The sequence below is a fragment of the Nerophis lumbriciformis genome, linkage group LG32 (assembly GCF_033978685.3).
Source record: "Nerophis lumbriciformis linkage group LG32, RoL_Nlum_v2.1, whole genome shotgun sequence".
NCBI classification, from domain to species: Eukaryota; Metazoa; Chordata; class Actinopteri; order Syngnathiformes; family Syngnathidae; genus Nerophis; species Nerophis lumbriciformis.
This window is the reverse complement of record NC_084579.2, coordinates 28563883-28584067: the sequence shown is the minus strand read 5'-3', so window position 1 is coordinate 28584067 and position 20185 is coordinate 28563883. Positions and strand designations below refer to the sequence as shown.

Genomic DNA, 20185 nt, shown 5'->3' with positions numbered 1-20185 from the left:
AAAAAAAAAACACTTTCACAATGTCATTATGCGTTATTGTGTGTAATGCCCAAAAATTTATGTAATCAATTTTGGAATAAGGCAAACATAACAAAATGTAGAAAAGTGAAGCACTGTGAATACTTTTCGGATGCACTGTAATTTATTTAAATCTTGTTTTCAAGATAGATATCTATGATAGACACTGGTTTCACTTGCTGGGTGAATCAACAGCTCAAATAGTCACAAAAATATAATATTATTAAGAAAAATGCATTGATACAAATAAAGGTGTCCTCTAATAAATACATCACACCTACTAGACACTTGCAAAGCTCTGTAGTTAATTTCATAATTTTCCTGTATTTTAATCACATTGTGTTAGCTATACGTCAGAAACGTACTATCAAAAAAGTCATAAGTGGGGAAATGCATGCACACGCCGGAGTAAATACAGGAATTTTAAACATATTTTTTTCCATGGTATTTGTAATAACGCCATCCGCAAAGGGGTCCCTTTTCGGTGTTACACAGGAAGTAGCCCGAATGTAATTTAATGTAACGCAGCCAGACGCCTTTTCCGGTCTCTTTTCCCTCGGCCAGTGGGTGAGAATGGTAAGCAGTAATATCGTTCTGTTAAAATCTTTGGACATCATACAAATGTGACACCCATCGACTACAAATTGTACATATTTTACAGATAGCGAAACCCAGCCACTGGTTTGTTCTCGTATTGTTTGAAAATAAGCACATATTTGACTTGTTTAGCGCGTATTCTGTAGTAGCTAACCGGCTAGTGGATCCTTTTCCATATTAGAGACCCTTCGATACCATCACGTTATATTGAATTAGTGTTCTGTGGTAACTTTTTACTATAATAAATGTTTATTGGGCTCGCTTACATCTCGCCACTGTGCAGTGGCTTTAATTCAAATAGTTATTTGAGAACTAAGCTAAGTGGTGGCTAGCGCCGTTAGCTATCCGCGTCTTGGAAGTGCAGTAGTTTCAATGTGCAGATGCTAGCAGTATTACCGACATGTGGCCCAAGTGTAAGATAAAAAAACGTTGCAAAAACTAAAAATATACGTCAGTTTTGAAGTGACTGTTTGCACCATACGTCTTGTCAGTGATGTTCTCAATGTCCGAACCAATGATAAAATGTGATTCCAGCATATCTAGATAACTGAGACAAGACGTAGCAGTGCTTTTGAGTAAGAGGTATTTTGGTACCGATGGCTTCTGATTGTCTGCATCTTACGTTTTCCAGACGAAGGGAACATCATCTTTTGGTAAGCGCCGGAACAAGACGCACACCTTGTGCCGTCGTTGTGGTTCCAAAGCCTACCACCTGCAGAAGTCCTCCTGTGGCAAGTGTGGATACCCCCAGAAGCGCAAGAGAAAGTGTAAGTTTGGATTGTACTAGTGGTTTATTTGGGGCACTTTTAATGTGTAAGTAATACAAGTAATCTAAACAATACTGATACAGAAATATACATATGTGCATTATGCCTGAGGATCTCCGATTTTCCCCAAAAACATTTTTTTAAAGAAACCAGTGAATACAAAGGAACAGCAATAATTCAAAACACATTTAACTTTCATTTTATCAAAAAGTAGTGTTTTGAAATCACAATGCATACACTACATCTTAGCGAACTTGTATTGTTTTAGACCAGACATACATTTTACTTTTCATGAAATTTTCAAATAACTTAATTTGGCGCTTGCTTTTAGAAGGCAATACTTCTGTCTAGACAATAATTACCAGGCATGTGATTTTACCGTCTTTAGTCACAAGTCCGTCTTTTTATCCCTGTAAAAATATAAAAAATTATGTTCCGTTTTTCTTTTTTTCCAACCATGTGTGTTAAAATCTCGATCCGTCTCTTTGCCATACCTACCAACAACTACGGTTTTCTCATAATAAGTACAGTTTTTGATAATCCAGTGGTAAAAACTATGGTTTCCCATTTTAAAAATGATGAACGTAAAAGTTGAAGCTACGTAGCGAAGCAACTCCACGGGCAGGGGACAAACTATACGGGAAACATCAATGATGATTGGTTGGTTTACATATTAAAAAAATCGGTGGTTGGTTTGTATACTAAGATGCATCATGATCGCTTAAGCTTAGGGAAAACATTACAGACAGGCCAATCAGAGTCCAGGTAGGGCGGGTCATCGCACATCCCAAATGACAACGAGAGAGTCAGAAGAGGGAATATTTTAGCGGGCGATTTATATATTTAAAAAATTAGTGGAAGATGGCAGAGGGATTCTCTTCCTTAGATTTTAATTTTATCGATGTATACGACGTCCAGGAAACCTACAATGCGTCTACTTGGTTGGTCACATTTGGACAAATGTATGCGTCTGCATAAAACAATGCCCAAAACATTCATTTTACTTGTTTAGATTAGCATGTAAGCCCAAATCAAAACTGCTCTCTTGAATAAATTACTTGTGGAAAAACACTAATGTTCAATTGTTGCGTTTATATTTTTCTTTAGTGTGTGTTGGAGCAAGAGGAGGCATAACATTGATTTTTTTATTTTAATTCTTTTAAATCATCTGACACAGAACTTGAATTTATCGATTATCGCCCAGAACCAACGTGCATGTAGAAATACTAAGTTACGGGAACACCAACAAATGAGTAAATAAATACCCCAATATTAAACAATGTAAACACTTTGTGATTATTAGAAGCAGCAATTAACCTATTTATAAGTGCATGCACTGACATTGAGCCATTATGACGTGTTAAATGTTTTATAGACAACTGGAGCGCTAAGGCCAAGAGGAGGAACACCACTGGTACTGGCCGTCTCAGGCACCTGAAGGTTGTCTATCGCCGATTCAGGTAAGATCATCTGGATGAATGATAGACTGCTTTGGTCCACGCTAAAACAAAGGGCCTCTGTAGAAAACGACTTCATGTTTCATGTCGCAATACATCAAATGATTAAATTGGCAAAATCGACTGTCAACATTTAACGTTAAATTTGTTTATTCGGTGACACCACTTTTGTGGTATTGTGTATTTATACGGTATTATCAACTGCTGTAAACTGTCCATACTGCTTTGTGAACTAGTGGCCTCTGTTCCAAAAGATGCTGCCCACCAATTAACTTCTGTGAGCATCATCCACTTAAAATTCATTTAATCGTTTCCTGCTCAGGGATTAAAATAGCATGTCGACCACTCGGTGATGCCACCATCGCACAATCCTTTCACAGCTGACGCAACTTTTGTAAATTTGTATGCGTGACTTTTGTAAAGTTGTTTGGAAAGGGCTGCTCTATGCAGTGAGGAGCTGTGAAACATTTTGTAATGGAACATCATGTGTGTGTCGTAAATGCACAATACTCTGCAGTTGAGTATTTTAATATTTGTGCCACTATTTGAGTATTTTTTGAAATTTGTTTGAAGAATTATAAACAGGTTGTTAACCAAATACTGCTCAGCTTGATAATATATTTGAGTTCTGGTCGCAACAACTTGAGCACTGCTTGCCATTGATGATGATCTTATAAACCAAATGTCTGAACAACTGACTTCAGAGTGATTATCCTTTTTATCTGAGGCAAGTGTAGCAGAACAAGTTGTTGCTTATGATGTCCCACATGTCAAGTCTTGCATTTATCTCTTAAATGTTTGTCAGAACCATAAAAGATTTAAAACCTGGGTGTTGTGTATTTAACATATTTCACATCTTATTATCCAGAAATGGCTTCCGGGAAGGAACCACCCCCAAACCCAGACGTGCTGCAGTGGCCGCCTCCAGCTCCTCCTAAATGACACATTTTTGTTTAAATAAATGTGATGAACAAACGCCATCAGATTTTGTTTCCTCAATGCACACAAAGTAAAATTTTGTTAAAAAGGCACTTGATTTCTCTTTGCTGTTCTAGATTGTCAAGCAACATATGTTCTCTTTTGGATGCTTCACACAAATGCTACAATAAACAGTGATTTCAGTAATGTACTTTTGTTCTGCTAGACTGGAGTCTGCTCAATAACATTCTACAAATCAATGTACTGGCTTGTTTACGCAAGCTGAACCATTTGGTACAGGCTCAAAACGTGATGCCCCTCCTCAACTTAAGTTACTCAACATCCTCATCAAAAAGTGTCTAAATATTTGGATTTTTTTCCCCCCTCTTGACAGTGTAAGCCAAAACGCACCATTCTCACGGTTTCAGCTGGAAGACTGAAAATAGAGGTCTTAATAGTTAAGAAAAACAGACATGTTGGACATCATATAATTATGTTGGTTCGAATTGTAAGCTTGTAGCTTTTCGTCTGACAAACTGGTTTGGGGTTCAAGAAATTTACAGTTGGATCTATCTGTGTTGGCCCTGCGATGAGGTGGCGACTTGTTCAGGGTGTACCCCGCCTTCCGCCCGATTGTAGCTGAGATAGGCTCCAGTGCCCCCCGCGACCCCAAAGGGAATAAGCGGTAGAAAATGGATGGATCTCATTTCTCACCCCCCTATTGTCTGGAGAGTATCATGCTATAACCACCTTTACAACTCAATATTTGCAGTGTCGTCACTTTACTTTCTGCTCACAAAACATTTATTTGCATCTTTTTTTTTTTTTATTACTTTGGATGATTATATTAAATCTCCGCAGGGACTTAAAGATGACCAGCAGGGGGTGATATTGTGTGCCAGGAGGCGGGCCCCTGACCCCGCTCCACTCCTCCCTCTGTGGCCGCAGGTAATAGCTCGCTGGGCGGGCTGCGGCTCTCACACACAGCGGAGGTAACCTCCTGTCGACTGGTTGCTGACTCCCAATTCCTAACGCGGGCAATTCTATCACCGGCGTGGATTTTAAGGTTGTTTCCTGCATTGGGATGAACCTTCGTTGAGCTGCTGTAATGAGATGTCAGTCGACTTTTACTGGTATTTTTTTTGCACATTATGCTTTAAAATTGATCCTGTTTTCCTCCTGGGCGAAGCCTCTATACTAGGATCCTTCTGTGCTCTGCTCTTGTTGCTGCGAGAGCCTGCATGCCGAGGTGATGAGGTGACTTCCAGCAAAGGTAAGCCACAGGTCAGCAGGTCACGGGGAAACAAATTGCACTTTTTGTATACTTTGCTTATCGTCTTTGAAATGTGTCAGCTGAACATTCTTTTGATCATCACATCCCGACAAGCCCCAAGTGTGCTGACACAACATTTAACTAATACTTTTCAGTCTCTTTGATGTTTGTTTTTGTAAAGTTCATAACGTGGCACAATCCATCTTGACTGTTGGTTCCTTGTAGGAAATAATGAAAACTGAAATAGTCTGTTTGGGTCAAACTCATGCAAATAGCTGCACATGTTCCTGTTTTATGTAAAACAATACTATTTGTAAAAGGTGTACAAGTGTAAAAATATGTTGGAATTTGGAGGTAATCCTCCTTTTTCATTGTCCCATGTACTCTCTGTAAAGCACCAGTTCCATTGGCAGCAAAACAGGCCAACACATGTCAAAAGTGGTAAATGAATGGCTAAATCAGGCTAGAATTAAGGTTTTAGAATGGCCTTCCCTAAGTCCTGACTTAAATGTGTGGACAATGCTGAAGAAACAAGTCCATGTCAGAAAACCAACAAAGTAAGCTGAACTGCAGCAATTTTGTCTAGAGGAGTCGTCAGAAATTCAACCAGAAGCTTGTGGATGGCTACCAAAAGCGCCTTATTGCAGTGAAACTTGCCAAGGGACATGTAACCAAATATTAACATTGCTGTATGTATACTTTTGACCCAGCAGATTTGGTCACATTTTCAGTAGACCCATAATAAATTCATAAAAGAACCAAACTTCATGAATGTTTTTAGTGACAAACAAGTATGTGCTCCAATCACTCTATCACAAAAAAATAAGAGTTGTAGAATTTATTGGAAATTCAAGACAGCCATGACATTATCTTCTTTACAAGTGTATGTAAACTTATGACCACAACTGTATATATTATTATTTGGGTTTTTTTTTTTCTTCTATCTTGTTAAAATGATTTTGTGCTATAAAGATCTCTTAAGTGAAGGAAAATGCAAAAATAGTAACGTCATTATCAAAGCATGACGATTTAGCATCACCTTATGGAATGTTTACAATGGAAATACAAATATTTTGTCAATATTTCTGAATATTTCCCTCCATGGAGTAATATTGGTTTACATATTGCTCTCATCCTAATATATTATAACTGCTACCAGTGATTGTTTCCTTGATTAAAAACTGCTAAAAAAAAAAAAAAAAAACTATTATCATTATAATAGTTGTTGTTTTTTTTGGTTGGAAACTAGAAGGGATTTATGGCTCTTTTTGGATCTTGTGGAGCCGTTCCTTTCAAAGAGTCGTTCAAAAGACTGACTCGTGTCAGTCTTTTGAACGACTTGAATGATTATTGACAGATGTAACAGTTATTGCGCACGTATAGAAACCAACTAGAGATGTCCGATAATGACTTTTTTGCCGATATCCGATATTCCGATATTGTCCAACTCTTAATTACCGATTCCGATATCAACCGATACCAATATATACAGTCATGGAATTAACACATTATTATGCCTAATTTTGTTGTAATGCCCCGCTGGATGCATTAAACAATGTAACAAAGTTTTCCAAAATAAATCAACTCAAGTTATGGAAAAAAATGCCAACACGGCACTGACATATTTATTATTGAAGTCACAAAGTGCATTATTTTCTTTAACATGCCCCAAAACAGCAGCTTGGAATTTGGGACATGCTCTCCCTGAGAGAGCATGAGGAGGTTGAGGTGGGCGGGGTTGGGGGGGGGGGGGGGGGGGGTGAGTGTAGCGGGTAGTGTATATTGTAGCATCCCGGAAGAGTTAGTGCTGCAAGGGGTTCTGGGTATTTGTTCTGTTGTGTTACGGTGCGGATGTTCTCCCGAAATGTGTTTGTCATTCTTGTTTGGTGTGGGTTCACAGTGTGGCGTATATTTGTAACAGTGTTAAAGTTGTTTATACGGCCACCCTCAGTGTGACCTGTATGGCTGTTGACCAAGTATGCATGTATTCACTTGTGTGTGTGAAAAACTGTAGATAGTATGTGATTGGGCCGGCACGCACCCAATATTGTTGTCTGGGTGGAAACCGGGAGAAATTCGGGACAATGTTTGCCCCGGGAGATTTTCGGGAGGGGCACCGAATCAGGAGGGTTGGCAAGTATGACTGGGAGACGCCACTGCTCTGTACTTCTCCCTACGTCCGTGTACCACCCTTTACAGCGGCGTTTTAAAAAGGCATACATTTTACTTTTTGAAACCGATACCGATATTACATTTTAAAGCATTTATCGGCCGATAATATCGGACATCTCTAAAACCAACTATTGTAAAAATAATAATAAAATACAATACAATAAAACAGTCCACCCTTACTTGACAAGTGATAATATGCATATTTTAGCGCAAGTCCGCTGACTTCGAGTAACTTCCGATGTCACTGAAAAGCCGAGAACTTTTTTGAAGTCTTGTGTGACATGATAATATCTTGTCTTACTTTATCTGTTCCATTATTAATTTCTGTTTAAATTTGATTCATAAAGGTGCACACTAATTGGAATCAGTTTAAAATCTGGTCTCAGGACAAGTTGTTCTTGTCGCAAAACAGCCTTTTCCTGTCCAACTGACTTTCCAACGCCCCCCAACCTTTTAGAGACACATACACACACACACACACACACACACACCCTATTATGTTATCAGCTCTTACACAGGTGAACAAACAGTTTCACCTCCTTCTCATCTCATTGCAACTTTATCTTCTTAACGAGATTACACATGTTGTACTTTTTCTGATGATACAGTCATCTATCTGTAAGATGACACTTTCTCTCCATAGCAGGCGGATGAGGTTTACTCTGAGTGTCTTTGGCATGGCAGCAAGGCCAAAAAAGGGGTGCTGCATGAGCCAAGAAGGGCATGCTGTAGCACGTTGGTACGCACTCTGGCAGCGTTTCCTTCCATTTGGAGTTGGGAGGGTTTTTATTTTTTCCCCCTCACTCTCTCTACACAATGAACTAATCTGGAATTAATTTGTGTGCAAGGATGATGGGAATTGGGAATCCTTTGGAAGATTTGGTTTCCCCGAAACGTTTAAGCTTTCCTTCACCTGTCGGGTCGTGTTAAAGAACACGTACGCGCCCACTTCCTCTGTTTGGACAAGAGCACACGTCCCTCGTGTGTGGTTTTTGGCCCACGGGTATCTGACGAAACTATAAGGGAGTTAATGTATCTGTGAAGATAAACGTGACACACAATACATATTTTATGTATGACTTATACATAGTACAATTTTTATCGCTATTTCACACGAAAAGAGGAGGAAAAATGTGATTATCTACTTTGTCATACAAAAAAAGTACATAAATCAAAATAATATATCACTGCATACCAGGGGTGTCAAACTTGTTTTAATTGAGGGCCACATTGCAGTTAAAAGCCTACTGAAATGCCATCCATCCATCCATTTTCTACCCCTTATTCCCTTTGGGGTCGCGGGGGGCGCTGGAGCCTATCTCAGCTACAATCGGGCGGAAGGCGGGGTACACCCTGGACAAGTCGCCACCTCATCGCAGGGCCAACACAGATAGACAGACAACATTCACACTCACATCCACACACTAGGGCCAATTTAGTGTTGCCAATCAACTTATCCCCAGGTGCATGTCTTTGGAGGTGGGAGGAAGCCGGAGTACCCGGAGGGAACCCACGCAGTCACGGGGAGAACATGCAAACTCCACACAGAAAGATCCCGAGCCCGGGATTGAACCCAAGACTACTCAGGACCTTCGTATTGTGAGGCAGATGCACTAACCCCTCTGCCACCGTGAAACCCGCCTACTGAAATGTGATTTTCTTATTTAAACGGGGGTAGCAGGTCCATTCTATGTGTCATACTTGATCATTTCGCGATATTGCCATATTTTTGCTGAAAGGATTTAGTAGAGAACATTGACGATAAAGTTTGCAACTTTTGGTCGCTGATAACAAAGCCTTGCCTGTACCGGAAGTAGCAGACGAGTAGCGTGACGTCACAGGTTGTGGAGCTCCTCACATCTGCACATTGTTTACAATCATGGCCACCAGCAGCGAGAGCGATTCGGACCGAGAAAGCGACGATTTCCCCATTAATTTGAGCGAGCATGAAAGATTTGTGGATGAGGAAAGTGAGAGTGAAGGACTAGAGGGCAGTGGGAGCGATTCAATAGGGAAGATGCTGTGAGAGGCGGGTGGGACCTAATATTCAGCTGGGAATGACTAAAACAGTAAATAAACACAAGACATATATATATACTCTATTAGCCACAACACAACCAGGCTTATATTTTATATGCCACAAATTAATCCCGCATAACAAACACCTCCCCCCTCCCGTCCATATAACCCGCCAATACAACTCAAACACCTGCACAACACACTCAATCCCACAGCCCAAAATACCGTTCACCTCCCCAAAGTTCATACAGCACATATATTTCCCCAAAGTCCCCAAACTTACGTATGTGACATGCACATAGCGGCACGCACGTACGGGCAAGCGATCAAATGTTTAGAAGCCGCAGCTGCATGCGTACTCACGGTACCGTGTCTGCGTATCCAACTCAAAGTCCTCCTGGTAAGAGTCTCTGTTGTCCCAGTTCTCCACAGGCCAATGGTAAAGCTTGACTGTCATCTTCCGGGAATGTAAACAATGAAACACCGGCTGTGTTATCCGGCACACCAGTCAAGGGGTGCATTCTACGGTGGGGGTGCGTTATCCGGCACAACACCTGCCGCAATACACCGCTTCCCACCTACAGCTTTCTTCTTTGTTGTCTCCAATGTTCATTGAACAAATTGCAAAAGATTCACCAACACAGATGTCCAGAATACTGTGGAATTTTGCGATGAAAACAGACGACTTAATAGCTGGCCACCATGCTGTCCCAAAATGTCCTCCACAATCCGTGACGTCACGCACTGACGTCATCATACCGAGACGTTTTCAGCAGGATATTTTGCGCAAAATTTAAAATTGCGCTTTAGTAAGCTAACCCGGCCGTATTGGCATGTGTTGCAATGTTAAGATTTCATCATTGATATATAAACTATCAGACTGCCTTTAAGGCCGCCCTCAGAATATATATGGATATTAATGTATAAGAAATTTCCTAATGCCATCCATCCATCCATCTTCTACCGCTTATTCCCTTCAGGGTCGCGGGGGGCGCTGGAGCCTATCATTACATAATTGCCTTTGCATTTGATTATTATATTTTTTTACATACACCGTCAAACACCATCGTTATAATTTAAAGCAAAAACTGGCAACTCAGTCGCCAGAATTGTACTGTAAAATTTAGCCATTTTTGTACAGCATACTACTTACTGTAAATGGCAAAACGGGTACCACAGTTTTGAAATTGGAAATGGAAAAAATAGGCGAACGAGCTGCAAGTGTTTTACTGTAAAATTTACAGTTGTTGTTTTTACAGCAAACAATTGGATGGATAACTTGCTTTGAAATCAGAAGTCAAGCAGAGATTTAAGTATTTTTTATTTTAAAAAAAGACGTTTGGAATGTATGATAATATATTTGTGGGATTATTGGATATTACTGAAGTTTAAAATATGTACAATTGCATGCAGTATATGCATTTTTTTCTGTCAATATTAATGCATTTTGATGCATAGTATTTTCAGGCTTTTGCAAGCCACATACAATGACATGGCCGGCGGGCCTTGAGTTTAACACCTGTGCTCCATACCAGTGGTTCTCAACCTTTTTTCAGGGATGTACGCCCTGTGAACATTTTTTTAATTCAAGTAAAAGGGACGGCGTGGCGCAGTGGAAGAATGGCTGTGCGCGACCCGAGGGTCCCTGGTTCAATCCCCACCTAGTACCAACCTCGTCATGTCCGTTGTGTCCTGAGCAAGACACTTCACCCTTGCTCCTGATGGGTGCTGGTTAGCGCCTTGCATGGCAGCTCCCTCCATCAGTGTGTGAATGTGTGTGTGAATGGGTAAATGTGGAAGTAGTGTCAAAGCGCTTTGAGTACCTTGAAGGTAGAAAAGCGCTATACAAGTACAACCCATTTATCATTTATTTATAAGTACCCCCTAATCAGAGCACAGCATTTTTGGTTGAAAAAAAGAGATAAAGAAGTAAAATACAGCACTATGTCATCAGTTTCTGATTTATTAAATTGTATAACAGTGCAAAATATTGCTCATTTGTAGTGGTCTTTCTTGAACTATTTGGAAAAAAAGATATACAAATAACTAAAAACTTGTTGAAAAATAAACAAGTGATTCAATTATAAATAAAGATTTCTACACATAGAAGTAATCATCAACTTAAAGTGCCCTCTTTGGGGATTGTAATAGAGATCCATCTGGATTCATCAACTTAATTCTAAACATTTCTTCACAAAAAAAGAAATCTTTAACATCAATATTTATGGAACATGTCCACAAAAAAATCTAGCTGTCAACACCGAATATTGCATTGTTGCATTTCTTTTCACAGTTCTTTTTGACAGACATTTTAGTGAGGGTCAAACCATCATGGCTTGGTGGAAACTCTGAGTTTATGGAATGGAATAGCCTACTTGATTTGATGTACAGTTTATGAACTTACATTCATATTTTGTTGAAGTATTATTCAATAAATATATTTATAAAGGATTTTTGAATTGTTGCTATTTTTAGAATATTTGAAAAAAATCTCACGTACCCCTTGGCATACCTTCAAGTACCCCACCCCCATTTGAGAACCACTGCTCTATACTATTGTTCACTTATAATTAATTGAACAATTATTATTGTAGTTTAGTGTTGTACTATCAATCAATCAGTCAATCAAAGTTCACTTACATGGCCCTAAATCACGAGTGTCTCAAAGGGCTGCACAAGCTACAACGACATCCTGGGCTCAGATCCCACATCAGGTCAAGAAAAAAGTAAATCCAATGGGATGACAATGAGAAACCTTGGAGGGGACCGCAGGAGATTATCTTGAGTGGAGACAGGTCAGCAGCGCAGAGACGTCCCCAACTGATGCACAGATGAGTGGTCCACCCTGGGTCCCGACTTTGGACAGCTAGCGCCTCATCTGTGGTCACCGAATCTGTGTGCACCCCCCCCACACACACACCCTCAGTGTGACCTGTATGGCTGTTGACCAAGTATGCATTGCATTCACTTGTGTGTGTGAAAAGCCGTAGATATTATGTGACTGGGCCGGCACGCAAAGGCAGTGCCTTTAAAGTTTATTGGCGCGCTGTACTTCTCCCTACGTCCGTGTAAACAGCGTCGTTTTAAAAAGTCACAAATTTTACTTTTTGAAACCGATACCGATAATTTCCGATATTATATTTTAAAACATTTATCAGCCGATAATATCGGCAGTCCGATATTGTCGGAAATCCCTAGTCACAAGTGTCATTAATTACAATATTGATGGGAATATAAGACGACGATATGATAAAATATGTTTCTTGTTGGAAAAAAGAGGCGTCTTATATTCGGGGTCTAGAGACCCTTGGCGAGTCAGAGCTGTTCTTCCTTTCAACTACGCACACATGCATGCAGCCATTACATAGACCCCCACAAAGTGTCTCAAAGGCAATGGTTATGAGTAAAACAGTCATTTAGCAACTACAAATATATATATATATATATATATATATATATATATATATATATATATATATATATATATATATATATTTATATATATATATATATATATATATATATATATATATAAATATATATATATTTATATATATATATATATATATATATATATATATATATATATATATATATATATATATATATATATATGTGACATTACAAAAACAGATTAATTATGTATTTTTATGTCGTCCCCCCCTCAAAAAAAAGAGGGGTGGTCATATTTTTTTTATTATTTTGTATTTTCCCAGCTGTATCACTCTGGGTCACTGTTGTATGTGAAAGAAGGGGTAAAAAAGCTCTGTTTTTTTTTTTGTCATTGACATTTCTCCCCCCCCCCCCCAAAAAAAAAAAAACCTCAGCAAGAGGGCGTATTATACATTTTGCAACTTTTTCCAGCCACATCACTCTGCGTCACTGGTGTGTGTGAATGAAAGGGAGAAAAGCTCTGACTCATTTGGTGCCACCCAATGTAAAAAAACAAAACTATTTTATACTGCTCGTGCCCCAACAGTGATCAAGAAACACCGCTGTTGAACATATGCAATTGCATGTGCAACATTTTTCTGTAAAAATTAAAAGAACAAATACATTTAGCCAGAAACGGCCTTTTTATGATGTTGTGTGCCACGTAACATGATTTGGCATGCCAAATTAAAAAGACGTGGCTGGCCACGTAATTGACTTAGCAAGCCACTTAAAATGATGTGAAGGGCTTTGATTGATTGATTGATTGATTGACTGAAACTTGTATGAGTAGATTGCACAGTGAAGTACATATTCCGTACAATTGACCACTAAATGGTAACACCCGAATAAGTTTTTCAACTTGTTTAAGTCGGGGTCCACGTTAATCAATTCATGGTAAACATAATGGTAACGGGCCACGATAAAAATGATGTAGTGGACGACATAAAATGCCACGTTAGAATTATGTGGCATGCCACATTAAAATTATGTAGTGCTCCACATTAAAATTATGTGCGGTGGTCCACAGTAAAATGATGTAGGGGGCCACATTAGAATGATGTGGTAGGCCAGATTTGGCCCCTGGACCTTGAGTTTGACACCTGTGATGTAGTTAAAATGATACACAATTAGTGGTGTCCGATAATATCGGACTGCTGATATTATCGGCCGATAAATGCTTTAAAATGTGATATCGGAAATTATCGGTATCGGTTTCAAAAAGTAAAATGTATTACTTTTTAAAATGCCGCTGTACGGAGTGGTACACGGACGTAGGGAGAAGTACAGAGCGCCAATAAACCTTCAAGGCACTGCCTTTGCGTGCCGGCCCAATCACATATTATTTACGGCTTTTCACACACACAAGTGAATGCAATTCATACTTGGTCAACAGCCATACAGGTCACACTGAGGGTGGCCGTGTAAACAACTTTAACACTGTTACAAATATGCGACAAACTGTGAACCCACACCAAACAAGAATGACAAACACATTTCGGGAGAACATCCGCACCATAACACAATAGAACAAATACCCAGAACCCCTTGCAGCACTAACTCTTCCGGGACGCTACAATATACACCCCCCGCTGCTCCCCCTCAACCTCAACCTCGCCCACCTCAACCTCCTCATGTCCCAAATTCCAAGCTGCTGTTTTGAGGCATGTTAAAAAAAATGATGCACTTTGTGACTTCAATAACAAATATGGCAGTGCCATGTTGGCATTTTTTTCCATAACTTGAGTTGATTTATTTTGGAAAACCTTGTTACATTGTTTAATGCATCCAGCGGGGCATCACAACAAAAATTAGGCATAATAATGTGTTAATTCCACGACTGTATATATCGGTATCGGTTGATATCGGAATCGGTAATTAAGAGTTGGACAATATCGGATATCGGCAAAAAAGCCATTATCGGACATCTCTACACACAATTATAACTTATATTTGGTCGCAGTATGACTAATTTGGGGCTTAACTGTACCCAAAATGAAGAAGGTCGAGAAACTTGAGAGGGCAATTGATTTTCCATCCGGTTCCTACAAAGGAAGTGCATTTCATATGACACTTCGTTATGTATTTCCACTATATGGTCCCAATGGTTGCTTAATGACTATTGCAGCGACAGCCTGTCATTGCCTTTCATTCATTTTTTTTATCATAAAGTATACAATAAACCAGATGTTGCAGCAGCTGTAGAATGTCCTCTTATGTAAGAAAATGCTTCCCAGCAGGCCCAAGACATTAACACAACGTTGAGAACTTGACGTTGAGCAGAACTCAGACATAACGTTGAAACAACATGCTTTTTTTGACGACGTTCACACTGCAAAAAGTCAGTGTTCAAAAACAAGAAAGAAAAAAAATTAGGGGTATTTTACTTGAACTAAGCATAATGTTCTGCCAATAGAACAAGAAAATTCCGCTTGTCAAGACTTTCCAAAACAAGTAAAATTAGCTAACCTCAATGAACCCAAAAATACCTTCAAATAAGTATATTCTCACTAATAATAAGTGCACTTGGTAGAAAAAAAATGAGACCTTTTTGCTCAATATGTTGAAAAATATTCTTAAATTAAGTAAATGCTAGTGCCATTATCTTGATATGCATGATTTTTTGTTCCATGCTTGAAGTAAGAAATTATTACTTTAAAAAAAGTAGTTTTATACTTGTGAGCTTTGCATCAGTTGATATTCTAGTTTCAAGCATGTTTTACTCAATATAGGTCATCAAATCTCAGCTACAAGCTGTAATATCTTACTGAGATCATTAAGGACCAAAACCCTTAAAACAAGTAAAACACTCTAACATCAAATCTGCTTAGTGAGAAGAATTATCTTATCAGACAGAAAATAGGCAAATATCACCCTTTTTTGAGATATTTAATCTTACTTATATTTCAGTTTTTGCAGTGTAATCAATGTTGAGTTCCGTTGAAATGTGGTCATTTCCCAACCAATATTCTACGACACAAATGCAGCGTTGAAACAACATGCTTTTTGACAACGTTTATTCAACGTCAGATTGTGACGTTGATTTGACCTTTGAAATGTGGTCATTTCCCAACCAACAACGCGGATCTGGCGTTGGACACCGTCGTTGTCTCAATTTACAAACTATTTTGCAATGTTGTTTCAGAGTCAGCTTTAAAGGACATGTACGTATAATCAACGTTGTCTCAATGTCATGTGCCTGCTGGGTTATATCGAGTCTTCTTCGCCTCTTTCTCCCCTCTGCAGTGAACCCGTGCTGTTACTTCCCCTGCCAGCACTGGGGAGTGTGTGTGCGATACGGCGAGGACCAGTACGAGTGTGACTGCACCCGCACAGGTTACTATGGGGAGAACTGCACCATCCGTGAGTCCGTTCATCCCAGCCCACCCTTATGACATTCATTCATATCCGCTGTAGACTAGCGAGGAATTTGAAATATTCTGTGCTAGCAGGGGAGAGAGTGCCTGTTAAATGAGAGAATAAAACCGTTGTCTTAATGGTTTAGACCAGGGGTCGGGAACCTTTTTGGCTGAGAGAGCCATGAAAGACAAATATTTTAAAATGTATTTCCGTGAGAGCCATATAATATTTTTTAACACTGAATACAACTAAATGTGTGCATTTTTAAGTAAGTAACATTTTAAGAGTATAACACCGGTAAGTATCTTATTTTTTTTTAATAACATTGTTATTCTGAAGCTAACCAATAATGAATAAAATAGTTCTTACCATTAATGCGACTTCTTGAACAGGTGCGGTAGAAAACGGATGGATGGATTAAAATGCATGATAATGTTTTATATGTTGAACGTTATATTTAACACTGTGAGTACCAGCGGAATTATTCATTACTTATCGCTGTGTTTTTCAACCACTGTGCCGCGGCGCACTAGTGTGCCGTGAGATACAGTCTGGTGTGTCGTGGGAGATTATGTAATTTCACCTAATTCTGTTAAAAATATTTTTTGCAAACCAGTAATTATAATCTGCAAATGTGCCATTGTTGAGCGTCTGTGCTGTCTAGAGCTCGGCAGAGTAACCGTGTAATACTCTTCCATATCAGTAAGTGGCAGCAGGTAGCTATTTGCTTTGTAGATGTGGGGAACATGGTTTGTCGTGATCACTAAGTGCCGCTAAGAAAAGGCATTGAAGCAAAACGAAACCAAAACTGAACTGGCTGCAAAGTAAACAAAAACAGAATGCTGGACGACAGCAAAGACTTACAGTGCGTGGAGCAGACGGCGTCCACAAAGTGTAGACATAGACATTTTTGAAACTACACTTGTGTGGATGGACATGGCATGACAATCAACAATGTCACCACAAAGAAGGAGTGCGTCCGCACAACTTAAATAGTCTTGATTGCGAAAACAAAGCAGCGGCGAGGAATAGCATTCAAGGAAGACATGAAACTGCTACAGGAAAATACCAACAAAAGAGGAAAAGCCACCAAAATAGGAGCGAAAACACCAAAAAACTCAAAATAATTACGGCGTGATGAGACAGGTGGTGACAGTACACCTACATTGAGACAAGAGCTATAGTGATGCATGCTTGGTTATGGTTTAAAGTCATATCCAACAATTGCGAGAACGACTTTTTATTGTCAGTATCGGCTACTGAGTTTCATTTGTTTATGTTTTCTGCTGGTGGTGTGCCTCAGAATTTTGTCAATGAAAAAAATGTGCCTTGGCTCAGAAAAGGTTGAAAAACACTGACTTATCGTGTTAAGCAATGTCAGCTACGATTTATCTGAGAGCCAGGTGCAGTCATCAAAAGAGCCACATCTGGCTCTAGAGCCATAGGTTCCCTACCCCTGGTCTAGACCCTCCACCTCTACCGCTCAGCTTCACTGGAACAAAGAAGCCTCACAAAGTCTTGTTATGCAATCACATTGGTTATTAACGATTAACCACTGAAGCAGAAAAGTCTCACAGGACATGCCAATTACTCAGTTCATTGAAAGTGTTTTGTTTTATCCCAAAAAAGAAAGTTTACTGGCAAACTGTTGCTGCCAATTTGAGGTTTGCTCACTAGAAATGCTAACTTAACTATCAATCAATCAATCAATCTTTATTTATATAGCCCTAAATCACAAGTGTCTCAAAGGGCTGCACAAGCCACAACGACATCCTCGGTACAAAGCCCACATACGGGCAAGGAAAAACTCACCCCAGTGGGACGTCGATGTGAATGACTATGAGAAACCTTGGAGAGGACCGCATATGTGGGTAACCCCCCCCCTCTAGGGGAGACCGAAAGCAATGGATGTCGAGTGGGTCTGACATAATATTGTGAGAGTCCAGTCTATAGTGGATCCAACATAATAGTAGTAAGAGTCCAGTCCATAGTGGGGCCAGCAGGACACCATCCCGAGCGGAGACGGGTCAGCAGCGCAGAGATGTTCCCAGCCGATGCACAGGCGAGCGGTCCACCCCGGGTCCCGACTCTGGACAGCCAGCACTTCATCCATGGCCACCGGACCTGTGCCCCCCCCCCTCAAGGAAAAGGGGAGCAGAGGAGAAAAGAAAAGAAACGGCAGATCAACTGGTCTAACAGGGGGGCTATTTAAAGGCTAGAGTATACAAATGAGTTTTAAGATGGGACTTAAATGCTTCTACTGAGGTAGCATCTCTAATTGTTACCGGGAGGGCATTCCATAGTACTGGAGCCCGAATAGAAAACGCTCTATAGCCCGCAGACTTTTTTTGGGCTCTGGGAATCACTAATAAGCCGGAGTTCTTTGAACGCAGATTTCTTGCCGGGACATATGGTACAATGCAATCGACAAGATAGGACGGAGCTAGACCGTGTAGTATTTTATACGTAAGTAGTAAAACCTTAAAGTCACTTCTTAAGTGCACAGGAAGCCAGTGCAGGTGAGCCAGTATAGGCGTAATATGATCAAACTTTCTTGTTCTTGTCAAAAGTCTAGCAGCCGCATTTTGTACCAACTGTAATTTTTTAATGCTAGACATAGGGAGACCCGAAAATAATACGTTACAGTAGTCGAGACGAGACGTAACGAACGCATGAATAATGATCTCAGCGTCGCTAGTGGATAAAATAGAACGAATTTTAGCGATATTACGGAGATGAAAGAAGGCCGTTTTAGTAACACTCTTAATGTGTGATTCAAACGAGAGAGTTGGGTCGAAGATAATACCCAGATTCTTTACTGATTCGCCTTGTGTAATTGTTTGAGGATAATGACACACTGAGGAAAAATGGAGTATTGTTAAACATAATGATTGTAATTGGGGGCGTTTGTAAACAATTGGTAAGCCATTACCACTAACATTAAGTCGGCTACATACCAGGAAAGTGACTGTACTTTTAAAAGAATGATATGTGGATTATTAATTTCCACCACTTGTTGTTAGGCAGATTTCATGGGGCTCACTTAGAACTGCCCCATTAAGCCAAATTAACACAATTAGTGACAGTCAAACCTACTTGGTTACGGTACTTGGAATGACCAACTAGTTTTATCTATACACATACATTTTTTTAATCACATGTTATAATCAGGCAGAATGGTGGGACAGGGGTTAGTGCATGTGCCTCACAATACGAAGGTCCTGGGTTCAATCCCCGGGCTCGGGATTTTTCTGTGTGGAGTTTGCATGTTCTCCCCGTGACTGCGTGGGTTCCCTCCGGGTAGTTCCCCTTTAATGAAACAGAGTAAATGTAGCGCATTAATACCCACCTTTGATCATATATGAACTTTACTATGTTCACTTCGTGGCACGTTTTGAGGCCGAATGTTTTTAGAAAGTTTACTTAGCTGCAGCAACAAAGACAGGGCGCCGTCATCTTGCACTGACGTCATTAACGTTGTACATGAAATGTACATGACATTTTAGGCTTTAATATCATGTATTTATGAAACATGCCTGATTTACTTGAGTTAGATGTGTTTTATGTACAAACAAAAGAAAAAACATGTTAAAATGAAAAATTGGACCAAAAATCTGCAAATTTGCGAGGTCACAACTGCTGAATCGGGAACATGTAGGAACTGACTGTTCTCCAAATCCAAAAACAACACTACAAGGGTTATAGTTTATTTCGAATAATCGCTCATCCTAATGACCATGATCAAAATCACATGTAATTTTAAAAAATGGAGAAAAAAATGATTGGACCAGCCTCCACCACTTAGCTAGGCTACATACATGGATATTTGCTGTAATTTCTCTTTTTTTGGTAGAAAAGTCATAATTGATAAAACATGATAAATAATTAGATTTTTTTCATGGGAAATTTTATATTAGCTGTGTACTCTTGACTCTTGAACGCATCATAATAATCCCCTCAATTCCCCCCAAAAATGGATTAACTCGCTGGAATATAAAGAGAATATAACATACATCCATAAACGTGGATGCATCTGCAAAAGTGCAATACATTTATCTGTACAGTAATCTATTTATTTATATCTGCACCTTATTGATTTTTTATCCTGCACTACCATGAGCTAATGCAACACAATGTTGTTCTTATCTGTACTATAAAGTTCAAATTTGAAT

At 39.6% G+C, this 20185-nt stretch overlaps 2 protein-coding genes and 1 non-coding gene across 3 annotated transcripts in view; all 3 read left to right on the top strand.

The window, feature by feature from the left end:
• The first annotated feature begins 464 nt into the window (after positions 1 to 464).
• Positions 465 to 3819, top strand: rpl37 (ribosomal protein L37). Its single transcript, XM_061927129.1, has 4 exons — positions 465 to 594; positions 1247 to 1382; positions 2758 to 2842; positions 3708 to 3819. Exons 1-4 carry the CDS (start codon positions 592 to 594, stop codon positions 3775 to 3777), a joined length of 294 nt encoding a protein of 97 aa, XP_061783113.1. The 5' UTR covers positions 465 to 591; the 3' UTR covers positions 3778 to 3819.
• On the top strand, positions 3490 to 3573 carry LOC133575038 (small nucleolar RNA SNORD72). The gene has a single exon (XR_009811452.1). It is a non-coding gene; the product is annotated as a small nucleolar RNA SNORD72 (small nucleolar RNA).
• Positions 3820 to 4637: 818 nt separating the features above from the next.
• Positions 4638 to 20185, top strand: part of LOC133575005 (prostaglandin G/H synthase 1-like) — a 51201-nt gene continuing 35653 nt past the window's right edge. Inside the window, 3 exon segments of the mRNA XM_072912097.1 lie at positions 4638 to 4872; positions 4947 to 5030; positions 15900 to 16016. Of these exon segments, the coding sequence (XP_072768198.1) occupies positions 4866 to 4872; positions 4947 to 5030; positions 15900 to 16016 (208 nt within the window). The 5' untranslated portion in view covers positions 4638 to 4865.

What these genes read in the sequence shown, in the direction of transcription:
- rpl37 (XM_061927129.1), top strand. An exon ending in CCAGAAGCGCAAGAGAAAGT is followed by an intron (nt 1,383 to 2,757) that starts GTAAGTTTGGAT and finishes AATGTTTTATAG; the next exon opens with ACAACTGGAGCGCTAAGGCC. An exon ending in GTTGTCTATCGCCGATTCAG is followed by an intron (nt 2,843 to 3,707) that starts GTAAGATCATCT and finishes CTTATTATCCAG; the next exon opens with AAATGGCTTCCGGGAAGGAA.